This window comes from Podarcis gaigeae, assembly GCF_964106915.1.
Source record: "Podarcis gaigeae genome assembly, chromosome: 3".
NCBI lineage: Eukaryota > Metazoa > Chordata > Lepidosauria > Squamata > Lacertidae > Podarcis > Podarcis gaigeae.
Window position 1 is genome coordinate 28,791,040 of NC_139680.1, and position 20,395 is coordinate 28,811,434.

Sequence of the window (20,395 nt, forward strand, 5' to 3'; positions counted from 1 at the left end):
TACTATTCAATACTTTATGATAAAAGTGCCAGTAATTAACTGTGGGCCTATGAGTAGGTCTGGCTGGGTTTAAAAGCTGAGCACTCGCTTTGCCTTTGTTCTGCTAGACTGTCCTTTATAAGATTGAACATTAACAGCATGGTATGCAGACAAAGCATATACAGTAGAAGAAAATAATTTGCACTCTCAGCAGACAGGAGGGAGATGTAAACTCAGAGCACGTGTTTTGCATGCAAAAATGCCATGCCCAGTCTTTGGCATCTTCTGGAAGGACTGAGAAATGCCCTTGTCTGTAGCTCTAGAGAGCCTCCTAGTCAGTATAGACAACAAGTGAGCTAGCTGGACCAGCTGGCTGATTCTGCAGAGGGCAGCTTCCTACATTTCTATGGCTTCCCAAGCTAGTGTGTGCCTTCTCACTAAAACTTGATATTGTGACAAACTGCCTCTTCCGTGCTTCAGATGCCAATTATGTACCAGAATTCTTGAAGAAGACTCTGGTTTGCTATGACGTCTGCTGCTTAAGCATTATAAGAGACACTACAATAAGCTTTCAGAATACAGTGGAACCTTGATTCTCAAACCTAATTCGTTCTGGAAGTCTGTTCGACTCCCGAAACCATTTGAAAACCAAGGCACGGCTTCCGATTGGCTGCAGGTGCTTCCAGCTTCCGAAAAACGTTCAAAAAACGGAACACTTACGTCCGGGTTTTTGGCATTCGGGAGCCGATTTGTTCAACAACTAAGCCATTCGAGAACCAAGGGATGACTGTATGGAGTTATGATATTTCCTTTTGAAATCGTTTCCCTGCTTCCTTTCACCATGTTCTGTAAATCCGAATCAGAAAGCTTTTTAGGCTGACCGAGGCCTTTAAGTGAGATGACTCTTTCTCCCTCCAGCAATATCCCAGCTCTTTTGTGGAACTTTTGCAGCACAAAAGCCTTTAAAACAAACAGACAAAAAAGCCCCTCTCCTGCCTGCAGCAAGGGTACTGCCACTTCCTTTTTCATGGATCTGAGTTAGGTTGCCAGAAAGAAAAAAATTGCTGTGCTCAGAGGCAACTCTTGGAAAGTACCTTGTTTTAGAGGACTATAGTAAACGTGCCCATGTTAAACATATAACAAACATCATTCGAACAATAAATTATTCCGTAAGGAGCTGGTTTGTTTGTTTTTTTACATAGCTGCTGTGTACTCATTCCAAGAATTCAGTTTCCAGAGAGAGAGAAGGAGAAAGATAATACTTGGGTTTCTGTGCTGCCTGTGTAAGATTGGCTCCAGACATCCTCTTTAACAGAAATTATATAAATTGATGATTGGTTTGCCCAAGGGGTTGAATTGCAACCCTGGAGATTCTGTGTATTCTTTAATCCTTGTAAGCAATGGAGGTTTAATTAAATGCATCCACTGCTTTGGTTCAGTAGCCTTAGATGACAGCGGATAGTAACTAAAACAGTAAATAGTGTTTCCTCTGCCATTGTACTCGGACCTTCCTTTGGTCTTCAGTTCCCTTGGCATCTTGTTTTCAAGAGACAAACTGTTGACCCTTTCACAATGGCCTGGTGCAGAACTATAATGCCTAATCTCCTGTCTATGGGTTAGCAGTCAGGATAGCACCTGGCAACCTTGTGACCCTTTCACGTGCTCAGCCATTCCTCATTCCATTTCAGAGCTAACTATGGTTAGCATTACATGTGCTCCGGTGTTAATGGTTTTTGCAGGTAGCCCAAACCACAGTTGGCGGACCCACTTCTAATCCAACTACGGTTATTGAAAACGCAAGCGTAGAGGGAAATGATTGCCTATTGTGTTCTCTGATAACGTTGCCAGAACTAAGAATGCAAGATTGGGAATGGAGTATTTTACTTCCTTAGTGCCTTGTGCTGTTAAAATGGTCTGAAGCATCCACATTTGAGGAAATGATGACAGGACGGATGTCGCCCATTATGTCAGTTCTTATGCAAGTGTATAACAGATGCAAACGAAGGAATCTGCGCTGCCTACATTTTCTGAATAAAAAAGCCTTTCTCAGCACTTCTCTACGCTGCACTGTTTTGCATATGTCTGAAATTATAGATATTTATGAAAATGTTGAAATACCAGACATAGGCTTGTGCCTAGAGCATCCTAGGCCAACAAGTCCCTTCCTGAATCACAGAAGTGTGAATCGTACCTTGTGCCCTGTGTTCATATACATCCTTTTTATATTGACCCTCATTCCCTCTTTAAGAATCTGCCCCTCCGCAATTCCTGGGTGCAAATAATTTTAACAAATACAATGTGCCTTTGATTTTTATCGCATGTGGTTCAGTGGCTTCAGCGGGAACTAGTAAACACAAATGTCAGTGCAAAATGAAGACTCCTGCCCCCTAATCCCAGTAACCTAGTTATGTTTTGGTGTTGCTGTTTTGTTTTCTGCTGCACTGCTTCCCATGTTGGTCGACAGTGACCTTTGGGTAATCAGGGCAGCTTGCTTACTAAGACTGGGAAGCCTTCAACCCAGCCCTTCTGGCTTGCATTTGCAATGTCAAGTTGGCTCAGGAACAGGAAGGGAAGACAGCTGTGCTCTGGGTTGATGGGGGAAGGGTTGGCTTCATTCAAAGAAAGTAAACTCGGCCCGACAAGGGAGTGCTGTGTAAAGCTGGCTCACAGAACTGGCTAAGGAAGTGTAGCAGCTGAAAAAGTGTGTGTAATATGTGGGCTGTGTTGTGAGGACTGTTTGCCACTTGGTTGTAAAATGTTCCATTAACTACTTCTTGAGGATTGTGAGGCAACTTTGTGAGGAAATTTTATAATCTTAACACACAGAGGTGGTCAACTGGGTTTGGCTTCAGAGATATCTTAATTCGCAGTGGACTCCATCCACCTTTCAGTGGCCCAACGTTTTGTTAATAAGTGATTTGGGGTTGTTTTTTAGCTCATTGTTTCGTTCGGAAGGACAAGAATGAGTGTCTGTGTGTCTCTTTTGTAGATGCTTTATTGTACTGGTATCTCATGCACGTTTTTAAAAGGCTATTACCAGTCCCACTCTTTAGAGAGTATTTCAGAAACCCATTTTGTTCCCTAGACCCTACACCTAGTTGATGATGGAGTCATACTATTCAAGGGCTCCATAGCTGTAAAAAAGGGAAACCGATTACACACTTGCAGCACAATACGGAATTTAGCAATTCCTGTGCAGGTTGGCCTGATTTTAGTGAGGAGCATTTTAGTTTGAGCGTAAAACTCTGTTGATCTGGAGCTTAGTACTATTGAGCTCAGCAGGACGGCTCCACTATACTGGGTGGGTTGCAGCTTTAATTTAGAGTGTCGAGCATAACCCTGAAACAAAACCGAAACAAGTAAAAGAAGGAGGTTTCAGGCTGATGGCCCTTTTGTTGGTTCTCTTCCACACAGGACAAAAATAGAGAAAGAGAAAAAGGAGCACGCTAAATTACACGGGATGATACGTACAGAAATAAGTGGGGCTGAAATAGCAGAAGAGATGGAGAAAGAGAGGAGGTTCTTCCAATTACAAATGTGTGAGGTAAGAGTGAACATTTTTTTATTTCATTTTTATTTTCTGTGGCAAGTGCTGAAGTAAAGGGAATTTTGAAGCTAACCTGGATGGTTCCAGTTTTAGGAAGGAATTTCTTGCTTTTTACACAGTTATTTTATTAATGATAAACTGGCATCCCATGAAGCCTTTGTGTGTGTGTGTGTGTGTGTGTGTGTGTGTGTGTGTGTGTTTGCGCGCGTGTGTGTGTGCGCAGATTATAAACAAACCAAATAGGCAAATCCTTTATGCAACTATTCCCATCCTAGGCTTAGGGGATTGTCTCCTGCGCCCATTCAAGTTGCCATCTGCTGCAGTATTGTTGAGAGATGGGGGAAAATAAAATCTCATTTTATTTGGTTAAGTAGGGAAATTTAACAGCTGTTGGGAAAGAGCTGTTCATGCCCTGAAGGGCTGCAATGAATTTGCTGCCTAGGGATTGTTCTGTAACGGTTTGGTTTAAAACTTGGTTGCTCTTTGGTTTTGTGTGGCAGTAGCCCTGTGTGGATTGTCCTTGAATCCACCATTAGTAGGACTGGGAATGTGCTACCTTTGAGTTCCCCTCGCCTCAGTGTAGTTTCTCTCCTCACATTTCTGGGCAGCTCTGATCATAGTTTGCAAACTACGGTTGACAGTAACCTGCAAACTATTGTTTGAAATAATGGATTGGAGTTGGCTTATAACTTGTAGTTTAGGGGCTACACAGTTTACCTATTTGGTTGTTGCAGCAAACGGTATATGTAGAATAAACAGAAATGGAGGAGAGAAAATAAACATAAGAGGAGCCTTGCTGGATCAGGCCAATGACCCATCTAGTTCAGCATCCTGGCCTCTTAATTGCCAGCTAGATGCCCATGGGAAGCTCACAGAAGGGAGCTGAGTGGACCTGGATTCTCCCCATTTGTGATTCCCAGCAAGTGGTATTCAGAGGCATAGCGCCTCCAACAGTGGAACATAGCTGTTGTGGCTAAGAGGCACTGATGAAAGGTAGAGATACAACACTAAGCTCTTAGCCTATGTCTGTCCCTCCAGACCATGATCTGAGGATTGTCTGAGTCGAACTGGCGTAGCAGAATATCTTCAGATTTGACAGTGTTAAGTTTCTTCTACTTCAAAGAATTTGACCAAGTGGATGATGATGATGATGATGATAATAATAATAATAATAATAATAATAATAATAATAATAATAATAATTTATTTATACCCTGCCCATCTGGCTGGGCTTCCCCAGCCACTCTGGGTAGCTTCCAACAAATTATTAAAATACAGTAATCCATCAAACATTAAACGCTTCCTTAAACAGGGCTGCCTTCAGATGTCTTCTAAAAGTCTGGCAATTGTTGTTCTCTTTGACATCTGGTGGGAGGGTGTTCTACAGGGTGGGTGCCACTACGAAGAAGGCCCTCTGCTTGGTTCCCTGTAACTTGGCTTCTCGCAGTGAGGGAACCGCCAGAAGGCCCTTGGCGCTTAACCTCACTGTCCGGGTTGAACGATGGGGGTGGAGACGCTCCTTCAGATATACTGGACTGAGGCCGTTTAGGGCTTTAAAGGTCAGCACCAACACTTTGAATTGTGCTAGGAAACATACTGGGAGCCAATGTAGGTCTTTAAAGACCGGTGTTATGTGGTCTCAGCGGCCACTCCCAGTCAACAGTCTAGCTGCTGCATTCTGGATTAGTTGTAGTTTCTGGGTCACCTTCAAAGGTAGCCCTACATAGAGCGCACTAATAGGATGACAGCTATAGGAGTTTAGAAGCAGAAAACACTCGCATGGAGAAAATTAAGGCCGAAAGTTGGGGAGTTTTAGACACCATAATTAATATAAAAAGATGTGTTAGGAGCTCTGTGACATAGAGAGACAATTTTAATGTGTGGATTTGGGTTTGTTCTGGTTTTCCTTCTTTGGTATCTTACCCGCCGCCATATAAAAGTACAAATAACTTTTCAGTCCTGAAATATCCACCAGAAATATAGCAATTCTTGATGTGGTATTGTAAGGTAGAAAAGTAAGAAAAAGCACTTGGTGTGTGCATAAAAGCTTATTGTAAGTCATATATAGTTTCTGTGGTACAGTCAAACCTTGGTTGTCAAACATAATCCGTCCTGGAAGCCTGTTTGGCTTCCAAAATGTTCGACAACCGAGGCATGGCTTTCGATTGGTTGCAGGAGCTTCCTGCACTCAGCAGAAAACTGGAGCATTTACTTCCACGTTTTCAGCGTTTGGAAGCTGAAACATTCCGAAACGGAGGCTTTCAGAATCCAAGGTTTGACTATTTTTTAGTAGGGCTTCCAAAATGAAGAGTAGTTGATACTGTGCTCACATAAACAAAGCTGATTAGTGCTAGATGCTTAGGATCAATATACTTGGTCTTAATTTGTGAGGAGCTACTAAAGAAGATTTGTTTGCGCAGTAAATTAAACTTGAATCTGCTGTGCTGGAGACCTTACATTTAGTAAATTAATTAAAGGAAGAGGGAATAGCAGCACCAATGCAATCCCTTGCTTACATGAGCTGGGTGTCTGTCAGGGTTCCTTTACCTTTTCCTTTCACCAGGTGCCCACATTCATGGTGGATGAGATACCATAATCAACAATGCAATCATAAATCCACTCTGTTCGGTGTGACTCTCATACATTTCAACTAAGCTAATTTCCAAGCAAGTACAGTGGTACCTCGGGTTACAGACGCTTCAGGTTACAGACTCTGCTAACCCAGAAGTAATACCTCTCGTTAAGAACTTTGCTTCAGGATGAGAACAGAAATCTTGCTCCAGCGGTGCGGCAGCAGCAGGAGGCCCCATTAGCTAAAGTGGTGCTTCAGGTTAAGAACAGTTTCAGGTTAAGAACGGACCTCCGGAACGAATTAAGCACTTAACCCGAGGTACCACTGTATGCTTTAAATGTTAGGACCAAACTACAACTGAAGCCTTCATGTCATGTTAAATTAAATACCAGGTCTTATTCATATATTAAAAATGTCCCCAGTACTCCAGAGAATTATGGATACAATCATCTGAGAAATCCTCGGTGTGCCACAAATTGTTTAGAAATGCTCCTTGCTTTCAAAAGTAGTTTGTTTTATCTAAGTTATTCATTATATGCCGCTTTTCAGGGGGACCTCACAAAGTAGTTCACAAAAGACAAAAAGTAGTTTGCTGTGTGGCAGAGGGAGCTGCTGTACAGTGGTGACTCTGGTTACGAACTTAATTCGTTCTGGAGGTCTGTTCTTAACCTGAAACTGTTCTTAACCTGAAGCACCACTTTAGCTAATGGGGCCTCCCACTGCCACCGCGCCGCCGGAGCACAATTTCTGTTCTCATCCTGAAGCAAAGTTCTTAACCCAAGGTACTATTTCTGGGTTAGCGGAGTCTGTAACCTGAAGCGTCTGTAACCTGAGGTACCACTGTATAATAAAGCTTTGGATGTGCAGAACTAGTTCCTTGGACCATGGCCTATCGTTCCACTTGCTTACATTAGATAGCTGAAGAAAACCTTTTCAATGTTTGCTCCATCTGTGGTGGATTCCTCCCACCCCACCCACCAAAAAAATGCTGTTTCTTTTCTATGAACTGTTCAGAATTAAAATGGTTTAATTGTCACTGGCTCTATGACCCTCATTCTGAAACAGTAATTAATAATTGTTTTTTTGTGTTTTTTTTTTTAACAGTACCTGCTGAAAGTCAATGAGATCAAGATTAAAAAAGGAGTTGACTTGCTTCAAAACCTGATCAAGTATTTCCACGCACAGTGCAAGTACGTTCTCTGTCTCTTGGTAGCTGTATGCTCTCTGAAAACATTGTTCTTCCTACTTTCTCTGACAGAATAGTTAGTAGCACTAATGCTTTTTTGGAGGTGACATGTACAAATCTGTCAAGCTCAGCTGTACGTATATTTCACTACTGTTCTTCCGTCAGACTGAATGGTTTAAAAGGTCAATTATGGTCGGCCGGGTGTATTATTACAAATGAAATGAGGCGTTGGGCTCAGATAATACCAAGCCATGCAGTTGTCTTTCATTCTTAATTTCCACATGGCCATTTGGCATGATTAGTAATCTGTGAAAAGGAATGAGGCATGTCAGCTATACCACCTCTCGTATTTTGCAGAATGTGTCTAGCGACTGACAGGAGTTCTGTTTCACAGGGGTGGGGAAAGCACACCATTGGGAACAGGGCGCCAAGAGCCCTGGCTTTTCACTCGTTTTTAGCACCCGCTTCCCAAAGGGTGGATGTTTTAAAAGTGGGAGTAGAGTACTTAACAGCCAGTCAAGTCACCAATACACTTTATGTAGGAAGTAGCCTTATTCTGAATCAGAGCTTGATACATCTATCTCTCAGTATTGTCTACACATTGATGTTCAGTGGCTGTCTGGGTTTCAGACAGGGGTCTCTCCACCCCTGCCAGGAGGTGCTGGAAATTGTAAGAATAATGATAATAATTTATTATTTATACCCAGCCCATCTGGCTGGGTTTCCATAGAACCTGGAACTTTCTGCTTGCAGAGCATATGCTCTGAGCTATGCCCCTTTTTCGAAATACGCATTCTGTGATTTGTTCCTTGCTGTACAGTATTGTCTTTTTAGAGTGGAATCATTTTTATGAAGCTTTTTTTTTCCAAAACAAAAAAAATTCCTTCCAGTAGCACCTTAAAGACCAACTAAGTTAGTTCTTGGTATGAGCTTTCGTGTGCATGCACACTTCTTCAGATACACTTCAGATACACTTTTTTTTCTTCCAAATATACAGATGCAATAAAACCAAAAAGCCCAGCAAAAGAAATGAAATGGCATACAGGATAAAGATCAAACAATGGGAAAGGGACAACCATAAAAATATATTCCAAATGCATAGTATTTATTGAGCATTTCAAAAAGAGACCGCTGATGGTTGTTAAGTGCCTGGTATTAACAGGCAAAATAATGTTCCACCACACAATATGGAAAGTTTCAGACTTAGCATTGCCCTGCAGAGCTTGAAGATGAAATGTGATCCGCCCCCCGGTGAGATGTTCCAGACGTTTTTATTCCAAAGCAAAAGGTTTAAGTCCTGTAATGGACAATTATTCAACAACTGATTTTTAAAAAATGCATTATTTAAACGCGATATTTGTATTACTGCCTTTAGAAAGAGAAAGGAATTCTAGCTCAGTGTGTTGTTGAATGATTAGTCAGGTGAACGAGCATGGAACCAAAGGTTCCTTCTCCAGACCTTCCTTAGCTAAGGTAATACAGAGACAGGGAGAACGATAGAGATATGGTTCTGTATAAAACTCCCAAATCATAGATGTCTGTGGATTCCAAATGTCAATATTTCAAAGGCAAAGCCTTTGTGTCTACCAGTAGCAGTAAATATAACCTTCCCAGTCAAGAGCTCCATAAGGGGCTCCCTTATGCACATGGCGCTCCAACATGAATAACGCGCTCCATGTTTCTTTGCTGTCATTCAGAGATGACCGTAACATAAAAATGGGAAGGAAAGGCCTTTCTTTTTCTGCACATCTATGGAAGTTCTTAGAAGCACAAGCAACTGCCAAGTCTAATCTAAATATGGCTTACTTTGATGGCAGACAGAGCAATCCAAACTTCCTTTATGCTGGGGGATTTTGGGTGTGTGTGTGTGTGAGTTGAACTGTATGGAGGTGTCCCTTTGTTCAGTTTTGCCAGCTGAATCAGCCTCCTGCTGGCCACCAAATGGGCAGGTGGGAGGGAGGCCGGCTGGTAGTATCCCCATCAGTAGAGGCTCATGGAAAGACCTGAAACAGAGCAAAATGGGACTGAGCTAACCCAGGATTGTGGGCCACCTGGAGCTGGGGCAGGGATCAGATACTATTGCCTCTCTCCCAATGTTTTTTGCCATAACTGCCAAGAGCAGATGGTGGCAGTGGCGGTGCCACTCCGCAGAGTCACACCAGGAAGGGGGAAAGGGGTTAAGAATGCATCCTTAGTTATCTACCAGATTCAGTGCATACGGTGTGAACTATTGGCACTGTTCTCACATCTCACATAAAGGCACAAAAACTGGGTCATATACTGACTTACATGTTAATGAACCCATAGAAACCCAGGAGAATATAATATTGGATGTAAACAGCTGTTGTGTGGCCATGATCCAAAGCAGGAGTTTGAATGCGTTTCAGAAAATTGCACACAAGCAGACAGAGATTTCTTTGTGGTTTTGATTGCTGCAGCTCTCTCGGGCAGCGACAACTGAGAGGCAAGCTCGCCTTATTGGGCAGAAAAGCAGTGAAAATCCCCAATACATCTGTATGGGCGCTGTTCCTTTACCTGAATTTAAATGATTACTATGGATGTCAGTAAGAAACTCCAGAATGAAGTCATGAAGAACGTATTTTTATTTTACGTAAGAGAGAATACTTGTCCCCTTTTATTTTGAAACCCCTTTGTACAATTTCAGACTTCTTGCTTTTCGTGAAGTTTGGGTTAGTTGGTAAAGTAGTGATGGCAAAATATTGTTGCATCAGATATTGCAACGGGGATATTTTAATCAGCCCCTTTTCCCAAAACATCAAATAGCATTTTTCCATTTCCTCATTTGAATTCTGCTCTTGTCATGAAAATCTCTAAGACAAAAATCCCACAGGAGCCCAAGATATATAGGTCAACTGTCCTCTTCCCTAAGACTATTGAATTTTGCCTGTTCCTTTTGTTTCACAAAAAGGTGTAGATTCCATATTGTAGAGGCACCTAAAGGAAATGTGTTTTGTGATCAAGTTTTTTTTTACAGATTTTCAAATTTAATTAGTGTGTTGCGTGTGCACACACACACACACTGATCGATGCTTTGTCTTTTCCGTTCAGGAAATTTCAGGCATCTTAAATTAATTTTATACTCCTTTTTATTTTATTTTTCTTCCAAAGCTTCTTTCAGGATGGCCTGAAAGCAGTTGAAAGTTTAAAACCATCGATAGAGAAGCTCTCCACAGATCTCCACACGGTAAGTAACCATATCTCCCTCCTATTACTTATTACATTTGCTTTCCAACTGGAGACTCCAGAGAGTCTCATAAAATTAATAATAAATTCCATCTAAAAAACAAAATAAAGCCACAAAAAGCAGCACACACCTTCACAACTTTTAAAAATTTCAGCGGGGAAAGAGATGGACCCATAAAGGAACAGTATTCAGGAGAGAGTGGAGAATAGAATGAAAGAGAGAGAAAAGAAACACAACTTTTAAATTACGAGCTCAAAACGGCTATCTTGCAGATGGGCAAGGTTTAGCAAACCTTGAGGAGGACCAGTAGAAAGGGCAATTCTCACCTAATCTAGCAGCAGCCATGTGATGGTATTTTAGCCAGCCAGCCAGCCTGGCTCCCTCCCTCTCCTAGTTCTGTCTTGCAGGGCATTTGGTCTTATTGTACGGCTGCTGTGGGGGGGGGGGGGAGGAGATTGTCCAGTGGAACCAGAAGCATCTGGTGTGATGGTGCCTGAACATGTGAAGGGGAGAGCAGGGCCTTCCTGGCTTTCCCCACTCCCAGGTGTGGTACAGGAGCATTACCTCTGCATCAAGGTTTGTACTGACAAGTAGAAGCCCTCCCAGTTTATTTCAAGCTTTTGTTGTGTCTTCGCTGCAGATTAAGCAAGTGCAGGATGAAGAAAGAAAGCAATTAATTCAACTTAGGGACATTTTAAAAACCGCACTTCAGGTTGAGCAGAAAGAGGTGAGCATGTAAGGTGATTTAACAAACTTTTTTTTTTACTAATTTAATGGGAACATTTATAGTTTTAGTGGTTGTATGAATTTGTTCTGGGTTCGAGGTGATCTGGTTAAGGTTTCTGCAAAGCTTCTCTCCACCCCCCCCCCCAATTTCTTGCACAAAGGCTTAATTGCTTGCCTTGCAATTAAGGGTGTTACGGTAGAGAATCTGGAAATGTTTGGCTGGGGTTTTTTTTTTGGTTTTTTAAGAAAAAATAATCTGGGAGAGTTCATGTTTTGTGTCTATGTGATGGCTTTTGGAATAGTTCCCAGAGAGGAATAAAAGTGAAGATTTTGCCTGAACGTGTCAAATCTATGCAATTTGTTCAAAGACCAGTGCTATAAAGGGATGAGGGAACTTGTGACTCTTCAGCTGTTGTTAGACCCCCAACTTGCATCAGCCCCAGCCAGCATGGCCAATGCTCAGGAATGTTGGGAGTTGTAGTCCAACATCTGGAGCATAGCTGTCAACTTTTCCTTTTTCTTGTGAGGAATCCTATTGGGAAACGTTAACAGCTATGATCTGGAGAGCTGCAGCCTCTCCATCCCTATACTGTGTGGTGGGTCCTGTATCATACTTGAATAAACTATGTGGACTTTCAGACAAAAAGCACACTTCTTCATGGTCTCAATGCAGTTCCTCCTAAGCGTTCTGTGTCTGTGCAGAGCTTCCTTCTTTGTTTTAAAAGAAATTATATCATCAGTAAGATTGTGCATATTTGTGCATGCCCCCTTCAAAACGGAAAAACTCTTTCACCCACATTTGCCTCTATTGACAAAGCAGTTTATTTGTTATGAAATACCATCCCCTCCCCAAAGCTGTAACCTGTGGAGCTTTCTTAGAATGTTACATATGATGGATTGAATTCTGTCTTGACATTCAAGTCCGTTTGCGGAGGAGACTGGACAGTTATGCGTAGAATTGTTGACCAATGAAAACTCACAAAGGGCAGTGGAGAACGAGAAGATTCTGTTGCTAAGGCAGAGGATCATTCCTTACTCAAATTAAGGGCCTTCCGCTCCCACATGTGTATAACCAGAATGATCATAACCACTGAGCAACATTTGTAGACGCAGCCAACCCCTTAGTCACCATGGGTTTCCTTCTTTTGGGGTCCACTTAGCAATGCAGTCCACATACTGCCTTAGAGCATTTCCATTCTTCAGGAAAGATTGTGAGCCCACAGGCTTGAATTCCCTCTCCTGGGCTCCATCACATTCTTGTGGGTTGGAGAGCTTTAAAGCAGCAATTCTCCGGCCCTGAGTTTAACATATCAGCGACTCTCTGCTATTTCCTGTTGCCTGCAGTTGGGCCCTGGGGAGCATGAAACCCTTGGTGGCTAGAGGCTGAGTGTTTCCGGGGGTTATGGCCCAGAGGTCTCCGGTTCAGCACATTCATAACCATTAAGTTCAAGTCAACAGGGCTTGAGTCCAGTGTGTCCATAGGCTTTCGCCACTAGTTTTCCCAATTTAGTTGGCCTGTCTCCCTCTTTGAGAGTGTTGAGGGTGGCTGCTTGTAAGTCACACCAGTGATTGGGTTGACTTCTGGGCATAGGCTTCTAAAGAGGCAAGATTACTCAACTGTAATGAAGAATATTTGGCCTCTTCAGTAGTGGAGCTTCAAAGAAATCTGTAGCTGTTTACGCAGCTGTGTGTATATGGCCATATTGGGTTTTTTGGCTTATGGTTTTCAATCCTGAGCAGGAGTTTTGGTTGAGACAAAGGGTGGTATTCAGCTAAGTGTTATCCAGAGTAGCCCAATTGAAATTAATGGACTTGATTAAGTTAGGTCCATTAATTTCAGGGGATTTACACTAAGTAAAACTTAGTGAATGTCGTCTAGAATGTACCTAGGGGGACAGTTTCCATTTCTGCTTAGGATGAAGCATGGAGTAAAGCATTTAAAACTATATGTCTAATTAGATTCTGTCGCATCTGATGCTGTTAGATTTAAAAGCATATGCTGAGTGGCTTTCAAGTGCTCTTGGCTGCACATCCCCAGGGTACCCCAATGGTATGCATGAAGCAAGGTCATGGAAAGTCGCTACCCCTAAAATGAATGGAAAATGATTTTTTGTGCATAGATAATTTGGATACCTAGTTTTGGGTACATGCACAAAAAAGATCCCTTCAGATCTGTGCTATTAGGGCATTAATGTGTCTTAAACCAAGTCAGACTCCCTCTGGTGTACTATTCAATACTGTTTTGTTTTTTGCACTGCAACTGATCTTTTTTTCTTCCTAAAATGCATTTGCCTTTTGTGACCGAAGTCTAGGAGAGTAAGTCCTTTGAATGTTTTTGTAAATGGTACATTGCATGATTGTCATGTGCATTTCAAGTAACTGGTCTTCTTTTCTGGAACGTAATCTGTTGGCCTAATTGTTTAATATTTTGTAAATTGTGTGAACATATTTTAGCTATTTAAAGGTGGATAAATTAAATCAAGGCAAAGCACATACACTGAAACTGATCTTAATTCTTTGAGTGCTGGTCCTTCTATAGCCAAAATGGCATCATCCACTCACAAGAGGAAAATATTAGCAGGCATTGGGGGAACACCAAAGTTTGGAATAAAATAAAAAAGAATAAGATCTTTCAATGAAAGTCCTTGTGGCAAAAACAGCCTAATGGAAACTGAGCATGCTCAGTGGAATGTTGAATGACTGTTGGGTGGAAATTTGAAAAACAAAACAGGAGGAGGGGGGAATGGAATGCAGTGTCTCAAATCCTTAACTGGAGCACTTCACACTGCAATGTTTAGTTGCAGGTCAGGCTAGTTTGAAAATTATTTCCTTTGCTGAAATCCAGTTGCTTGGCTTTTGTCCGTCTGTGAGTCCCTTGGGCTCTCTTGTATTTCGTGTTGTGAAGGATGCCTGAGAGATCTGTTTGTTCATAGATTAATTGACATGTATGTTGTCCCTTTTGAGTATTCATTGTTTTAAATATTCAGATGTATACTTAATTACTCCTTGAGAGTCCATTCTTTTCCCTTGTAAGCAAAAGCTGGCTTATCAGAACATACATTCGCATCAAATCCATAACGGAATTATTGGGAGCCGGTTTTTGCAAAGTGTATGCAGCAAGATCGCAACATAAAAACCTATGAATTTCTGCTTAATCAAATTGCTAAATGATTGTGCTTTAGTGCAATGAGACGCTGTATTGAGCTAAATTAACGGTTGCAGCAACGCTTGAGTCGCTACCGATTGTATGTGCTATTTAGAAGTCTAGAGGGGTATTCAAAGAAGTTAGCTTTTGCAGGGTAGTCATGACTGTCAGATCCACAGGATTGCCCCAGCATCATGCTTGCAGTTGAAAACAAATTGTGAATGCTTTGTGACCTGACTTGTGTATCGTACTGACCTTTGCCATTAAAGCCTTTGCCAAAAACTTGAGCTGCGAGTCTTGAGGGCCTGGACAGCCAGGTATTTTTGACAGTGGCGATGCCTGGATTTTAAGTGGCCCATTTTGCTGCAGAGTGAAAAAAAGAAAAAGTGAAAGTTGCTTATGGATCATTTGTCATCATCCGAGCTGGTTGGGCTGTGAATAATGGGAATGTGATGGAGTTTCGTGCTGGGATTGAAACAGTGGGGCGTTTTTTGGTAACCAATCTACTATTTTTTGCCTTTAGGATTCTCAGCTCCGTCAGAGTACGACTTATAGTTTACATCAACCTCAGGGAAATAAGGAACATGGCACTGAAAGAGATGGCAGCCTCTATAAGAAAAGTGATGGGTGTGTATGCTTTTTCTTTTCTTTTTTTAAGTGATGAGTACAGTGGTACCTCGGGTTACATACGCTTCAGGTTACATACGCTTCAGGTTACAGACTCCGCTAACCCAGAAATAGTACCTCGGGTTAAGAACTTTGCTTCAGGATGAGAACAAAAATCGTGATCTGGCGGCGCGGCAGCAGCGGTAGGCCCCATTAGCTAAAGTGGTGCTTCAGGTTAAGAACAGTTTCAGGTTAAGAATGGACCTCCGGAATGAATTAAGTACTTAACCCGAGGAACCACTGTATGTAGCTTTGAAAGAAAAGTTAGAAAAAGAGCTTGGCAGTCTTTTGCAACAATACAAGTCATACCAAAATTTAGATCTCCTTCTCTCTCTCTCTCTTTTTAAAAAAATAAACAGAATCAGAAAAGTGTGGCAGAAGAGGAAGTGCACGGTTAAAAATGGTTTCCTTACAATTTCCCATGGTACAGTAAGTATTTGTTTATAGTACTCTATGCACACAGCCTGTTGCTAATGGGGGGGGAAAGCCAAATTAGGCTGCCTCTGTATTTATAGTTACAGTATCAGCCAGATTCCTTAATGGAGTATGTTCATTGAGATCACTTAACTTTTCGAAAAAGCAACAAATTGCTTGGCCAAATTGCTATGAGAATTAAATACACGCCCACTCGTTTGTTACCGTGCCTGATGATGGGTTATGAAAACAACCAAATGTTTTACTATGTTGTTAAAAATAACGAGCTCTTTTTCTGGGCAGATGGATGAGGAAAGTATAAGTGATATGCTCTGAAAAATAATCTGCTATTGTGGCATCATGTTTGTAGGAGGAATCCTTTTAAGTGTAGAGTTCCTGTTGTTTTCAAAGTAAGTGATTGGGTCTAGAGACACAGACCATTGGGCCATATTTTCAAACCAGACTGACGGTGGCTTTCTGGGGTTTGGGGCAGGATCTCTCCCAGCCCTATTTGGCGATTGAACCTTGGGACCTTTTGCATGCAAAGCAGATTCTCTGCTACTGACCTGTGGCCCTGACCCATCTCAGCTAGAATGAAAGCTGTTAATTCGAACTTTCTAGGCCAGTGTTAGGATGGAATGTATTTATTATTATTATTATTATTTTGCCATGTAATCTTTAAATCAGTTGAGGAAACAAAATAAAATCTAATCTTGTTGCCCGGATATATTATGCTAAACCACAGCGCTTTTCCACAGTTAAATATTCCATGAACAATCATGCAGCTAAATAGATCATTTATACTACCTAGAAGGTTCGTTTGTTATTTTATTTTATTCATTAATTAAACTTATAAACCAACCCTTCCATCACAAGATCTCGGGGCGGTTCACAGAATAGGCTTAAGACGAAAAGTCAGGTAATGCCATCCATAATATCGCCCAGCTGCGAGTGTGAAGGCCGCTCCCTGCAAGGCCCTTTCCACCTGGCCTAGGGGGCAGGGCCCACACTCACCAGCCCTACTGAAGAGGCTCCTCATGAGGCTGGAGGAACATCCCCTGGCTATTGTTTTATTGTTTTATTGATTTAATATGCTGTACACCGCTTTGAGATTTTTATTTAAAATATAAAGCGGTATAGAAATTGAAAAAATAAAATAATAAATAATATGCCTTTTGCACTATAGAATTTGTATCTGCTTAAGGTACCAGTTTTAACTAACACAAAAAACCTGTTTGGCTTTTTATGTACACCTCTAAGGATGTTAAAAAGGTCATTTAACTGAAAACGTTAATGGGACTGGTATTTGCTGGGCAGACAGGTTACATAAGAACATAAGAAGGGCCTTTTGGATCAGACCAATAGCCCCATCTGGTCTAGCATCTTAGAATCATAGAATTGTAGAGTTGGATGGGACCATGACGGTCCTCTAGTCCAACCCTCTGCAATGCATGATTTTTTTTGTCCTAACATGGGGCTTGAATCTGGGAAGCCCACGAACAGGACACGCATACAACAGCCCGCTCCTCTGTTTGCCTTCCAGCCACTGATATTCAGAGGCATTCTTCCTCTTCATACTGGTGATAATACCTAGCCACTGTGAATAGCAGCCGTTAAGAAATATTATTCATTTAACGGTTAGAGTCATCATAGCGATCCATAGTTAAAAGTAGAAGTCTTCTTTTTTTGCTCTTCAAAATATGGCAACCCTGCTTTCTACCTTTTCCAAGACAGTTACCTCTCTATACTTTCCCCCTTTTTTCTCATTTCATACTGGCTTATTTCAGATGAGCTTCAAACCATATCTTGGGGTGTGTGGGGGGGTTATGAACAAACTTACTTCTTAACACATTCTCATTTCCTTCCCCTTGCACATGGCTTTGCTGACATCAGTTTCCTGTTTATCACTAACCATTGCTTGCCGTAAATTCCAAATTGGCAAACTATAATTAGCACTTGTTCTCCCAGCCAGAATCAACTCTGCCGCTTCAAATGATGGTTTCTAATTCTGTTTTTGAAGCATGTGTTAGCTTGCTAATTTGGGCGTAGCGACAAGCTGAGGTTTGTGTTTCACAGGAAACTGTAGAGAGCGCCACACGTAAAAAGGGGAGGGGGGGAGCATGCGAAACTGCAGTTTGGTTTCCAAACCATGGTGTGAGTGTGAAGGTTTATCTTAATCGAGCCACTGACTTTTCAAAACTGCTTTACCTAGGACTTATTTCCAATACTTCCAATACAGCACAACCCTACGCATGTCCACCTTGAAAAAGTCTCACTGAGTTTAAGTTGCAGCCTTATTCAGCTTCTGTATAGGAAACTAAATATGGATATTCATATTCTTTTTACACAATAACATTTTTTGTATAAAATAGTTGTTGCAGATGAAGTGGCCCCCAATTTCCATCACTAGATGGATTTTAAATATGTTTTGCAAAGTAAAAACTAAAAGGTTGGGATTGCAGTCCAAATTCTGGGTTGGTTTTTTGAAAATCTCATGTGCCAGAGTGGATACAGTTTGTTAAAAACGTGGGTGGGGTTGATAGACGGACTGTCTTTTGATCTGATTGTAAATACTTTTCTCCCAAGATCTAAATTAATTCTTTCTATCAATGTTTGTAATTTTAACTGTATTAGGGCCTTCTATGCTTTTCTGGGAGTACCATCTTTACAGTAGGAATGGAAATAATTTATATGCTATGCACATAGTTGATAATTCTCCTTGGACACTGCTAGAAGTGACTTCTTTGTTGGTTATGGCCCCGAGTTTGTGCAGACTTTTTTCTGTCTGGTGAAATAGCTAGTCTCAAAATACAGACTTTGTGTAGTTGGCTTACAATACACATAGGTACTAAAGGAGCAACACTTGTCGTCTCTTGTGTTTTTACCAGCTGATAAATATTGGCTGGTGCCTTCTAGCAAGCAGGAATGAAGATCAACATGATTTAAATTTATTGTTCTCTATCAGTAAGAACAATTTAGCAGTTCATGAGTAACAATTCAACATATTTTGATCTTTGCAACCCACCCTATTGTCACTTGGGACATTCTACCACACATTTGCCAGCTGTGTGGCTCTCAAATTTAAAAAGCCCTTTTTTCCAGTATCCAATCAGGACAGCCAATCAGATGCAGAAATTCTGGTACTTGCAAAATCTGCACTTTTCTCAGATACTACATGCTTGATGCATTTCAGGGATTGAGGTTACCTTGCCTTAATGCATATTAAGAATCATCAGAATGGCTGCCTGCCCTGAATTTCTTCCTTGAACAGGTGCCCGTGGCTCCTTGCCCTTTCAGGACAGTCCCCTGACAGACTGACTAGATTGGCTCTTTTATGGTTTTCAGTCCCCATCTGCCTTTTGCTGTGGCCTGCAGAACTGTTGAAACTTATTCTTCCTCTTTGGCATTTTGGTGTGATCGTTCACACTAAAGGCATCATTCCTTGTTTTCTGCTGTGTTTTGTTGGGTCACCTGCCATTGTTGCTGTGTTAAGGCCTTCCAAATGTTATTCCCCACGTCTGGTAGGCCTTGCCTTTAATGCCAGATATATATCAGTACATGCGTGGCTACTGTGTAGTGGGTAAAAAGGAACACACATGCAGAGAACCACTCCATTAGTATGACCATAGTTGGTCTGAGATTGTGCGCTAGGTCATCAAATTAGCTCCTGTTCTGAGTTACACTGGCTCTTGAACTGATCTTGGTCTGGGGCAGTTCCATTTTTTTCTGACCTTTCACGTTCTCTAAGGTGTGCATTGTGCCTCCCAGTTCCCATGTTGTAGAAAGGAAGGTTGTCCTTTTTCTTCCTCCTGCAAGAACATTAGATGAGCATTCCTCTATTCATGTGCGCTTTAGCTCTGGTACAATTATGTTGATCTAGTTATGTGGGATAGCCTTGTTTTTGCTATCCTTAACTTGGGTCATCCTTCCACCCCAAATTGCGTTGCCTTTCAAAACTTAAGTGATTTTGTGCTATAAATGCCACCCACCTTACCCCTCACTCACATACCACTTCATCCTGGCTACTTCTAACATTCAAACAGATTTTGCTATTTTATCTTGTCTCTGTCAGTTATTGCTACACATCTTCTTTTTCAAATACCAAAGCTGGAGATGGATTCTGAAGATTACCTTTGTTTCTAAAAAGAGAGTAAGGTTGATCCAGTGGATCAGATAGGAACTTTCCATTCTCCAGAATCTAAAGGAAGAAATGCCAGGCCAAAGAATATTTTACATGCACCAACTTCCCTGTTTGCTGTGCCAACATTATAATGTCATTGTAGTGTAATGTCATGGTGCAGCGCTGAATTCAGCAGTTAGTCTCCACCGTCCTAATCTCTTGACCTGCTGTTTTCAGCAAAACCCTTCAGGTCAAGTTTCTAATTAAATGCAATGGAAACCCTGGCCAAATGCGTTTCCTAGTCATTTAAATTGTCCCTTGTTGTTGTTGTGGTTGTGGTTAAAAATGGAAAATAAAACGGTAATTGTTTGTTTTCTTCTCGGTTACGCCTGCCCTGTTTTAATTAGTTTCTTCTTTTATTTCTCTAGAGAAACATTCAATTATCTTACGCTTCGCAAAGAGACATGGGGCTAATTTTCACTTTGTTGTGTTTTGTTGGTGTAAATATATTCACACCTGGTGCAGACTAGGCTCTGTCCACACGACAGCGTTCACGGGTACTTGGGCTGCTGTTTCCGTGTGTGCATTTGTGCATCTCCATCTACACCCAAGTGCTTTCAATTTTATGCCTCCGAAATGTAGCTTGATGTCCTGTCTGCACTTGTAGCTGGTGCTTGAATGGGATGTCTTCCTTCTCTGTGTTGCTGCCCACTTCCTTCAATTAGTGCTTCCTCACTCACTGTAAGTTCTCGAAACCTGAGGTCCATTGTGAACATGCATGCTATTTGCTTAGCTGCAGGTGCCCACTTTCCAATTTTTATTTTTGTAATACAAG

The 20,395-nt window shown here is 41.6% G+C and overlaps 1 protein-coding gene across 5 annotated transcripts in view; it reads left to right on the plus strand.

The window, feature by feature from the left end:
- Nucleotides 1–20,395, plus strand: part of ASAP2 (ArfGAP with SH3 domain, ankyrin repeat and PH domain 2) — a 91,755-nt gene that overhangs the window by 40,898 nt on the left and 30,462 nt on the right. For all 5 annotated transcript variants that reach the window (XM_083730095.1, XM_083730098.1, XM_083730096.1 and 2 more), the window contains exons 6-11: nt 3,394–3,523; nt 7,203–7,288; nt 10,414–10,489; nt 11,130–11,216; nt 14,884–14,987; nt 15,386–15,455. In XM_083730095.1, coding sequence (XP_083586221.1) covers nt 3,394–3,523; nt 7,203–7,288; nt 10,414–10,489; nt 11,130–11,216; nt 14,884–14,987; nt 15,386–15,455 — 553 coding nt within the window. The remainder of the gene's footprint in view (nt 1–3,393; nt 3,524–7,202; nt 7,289–10,413; nt 10,490–11,129; nt 11,217–14,883; nt 14,988–15,385; nt 15,456–20,395) is intronic.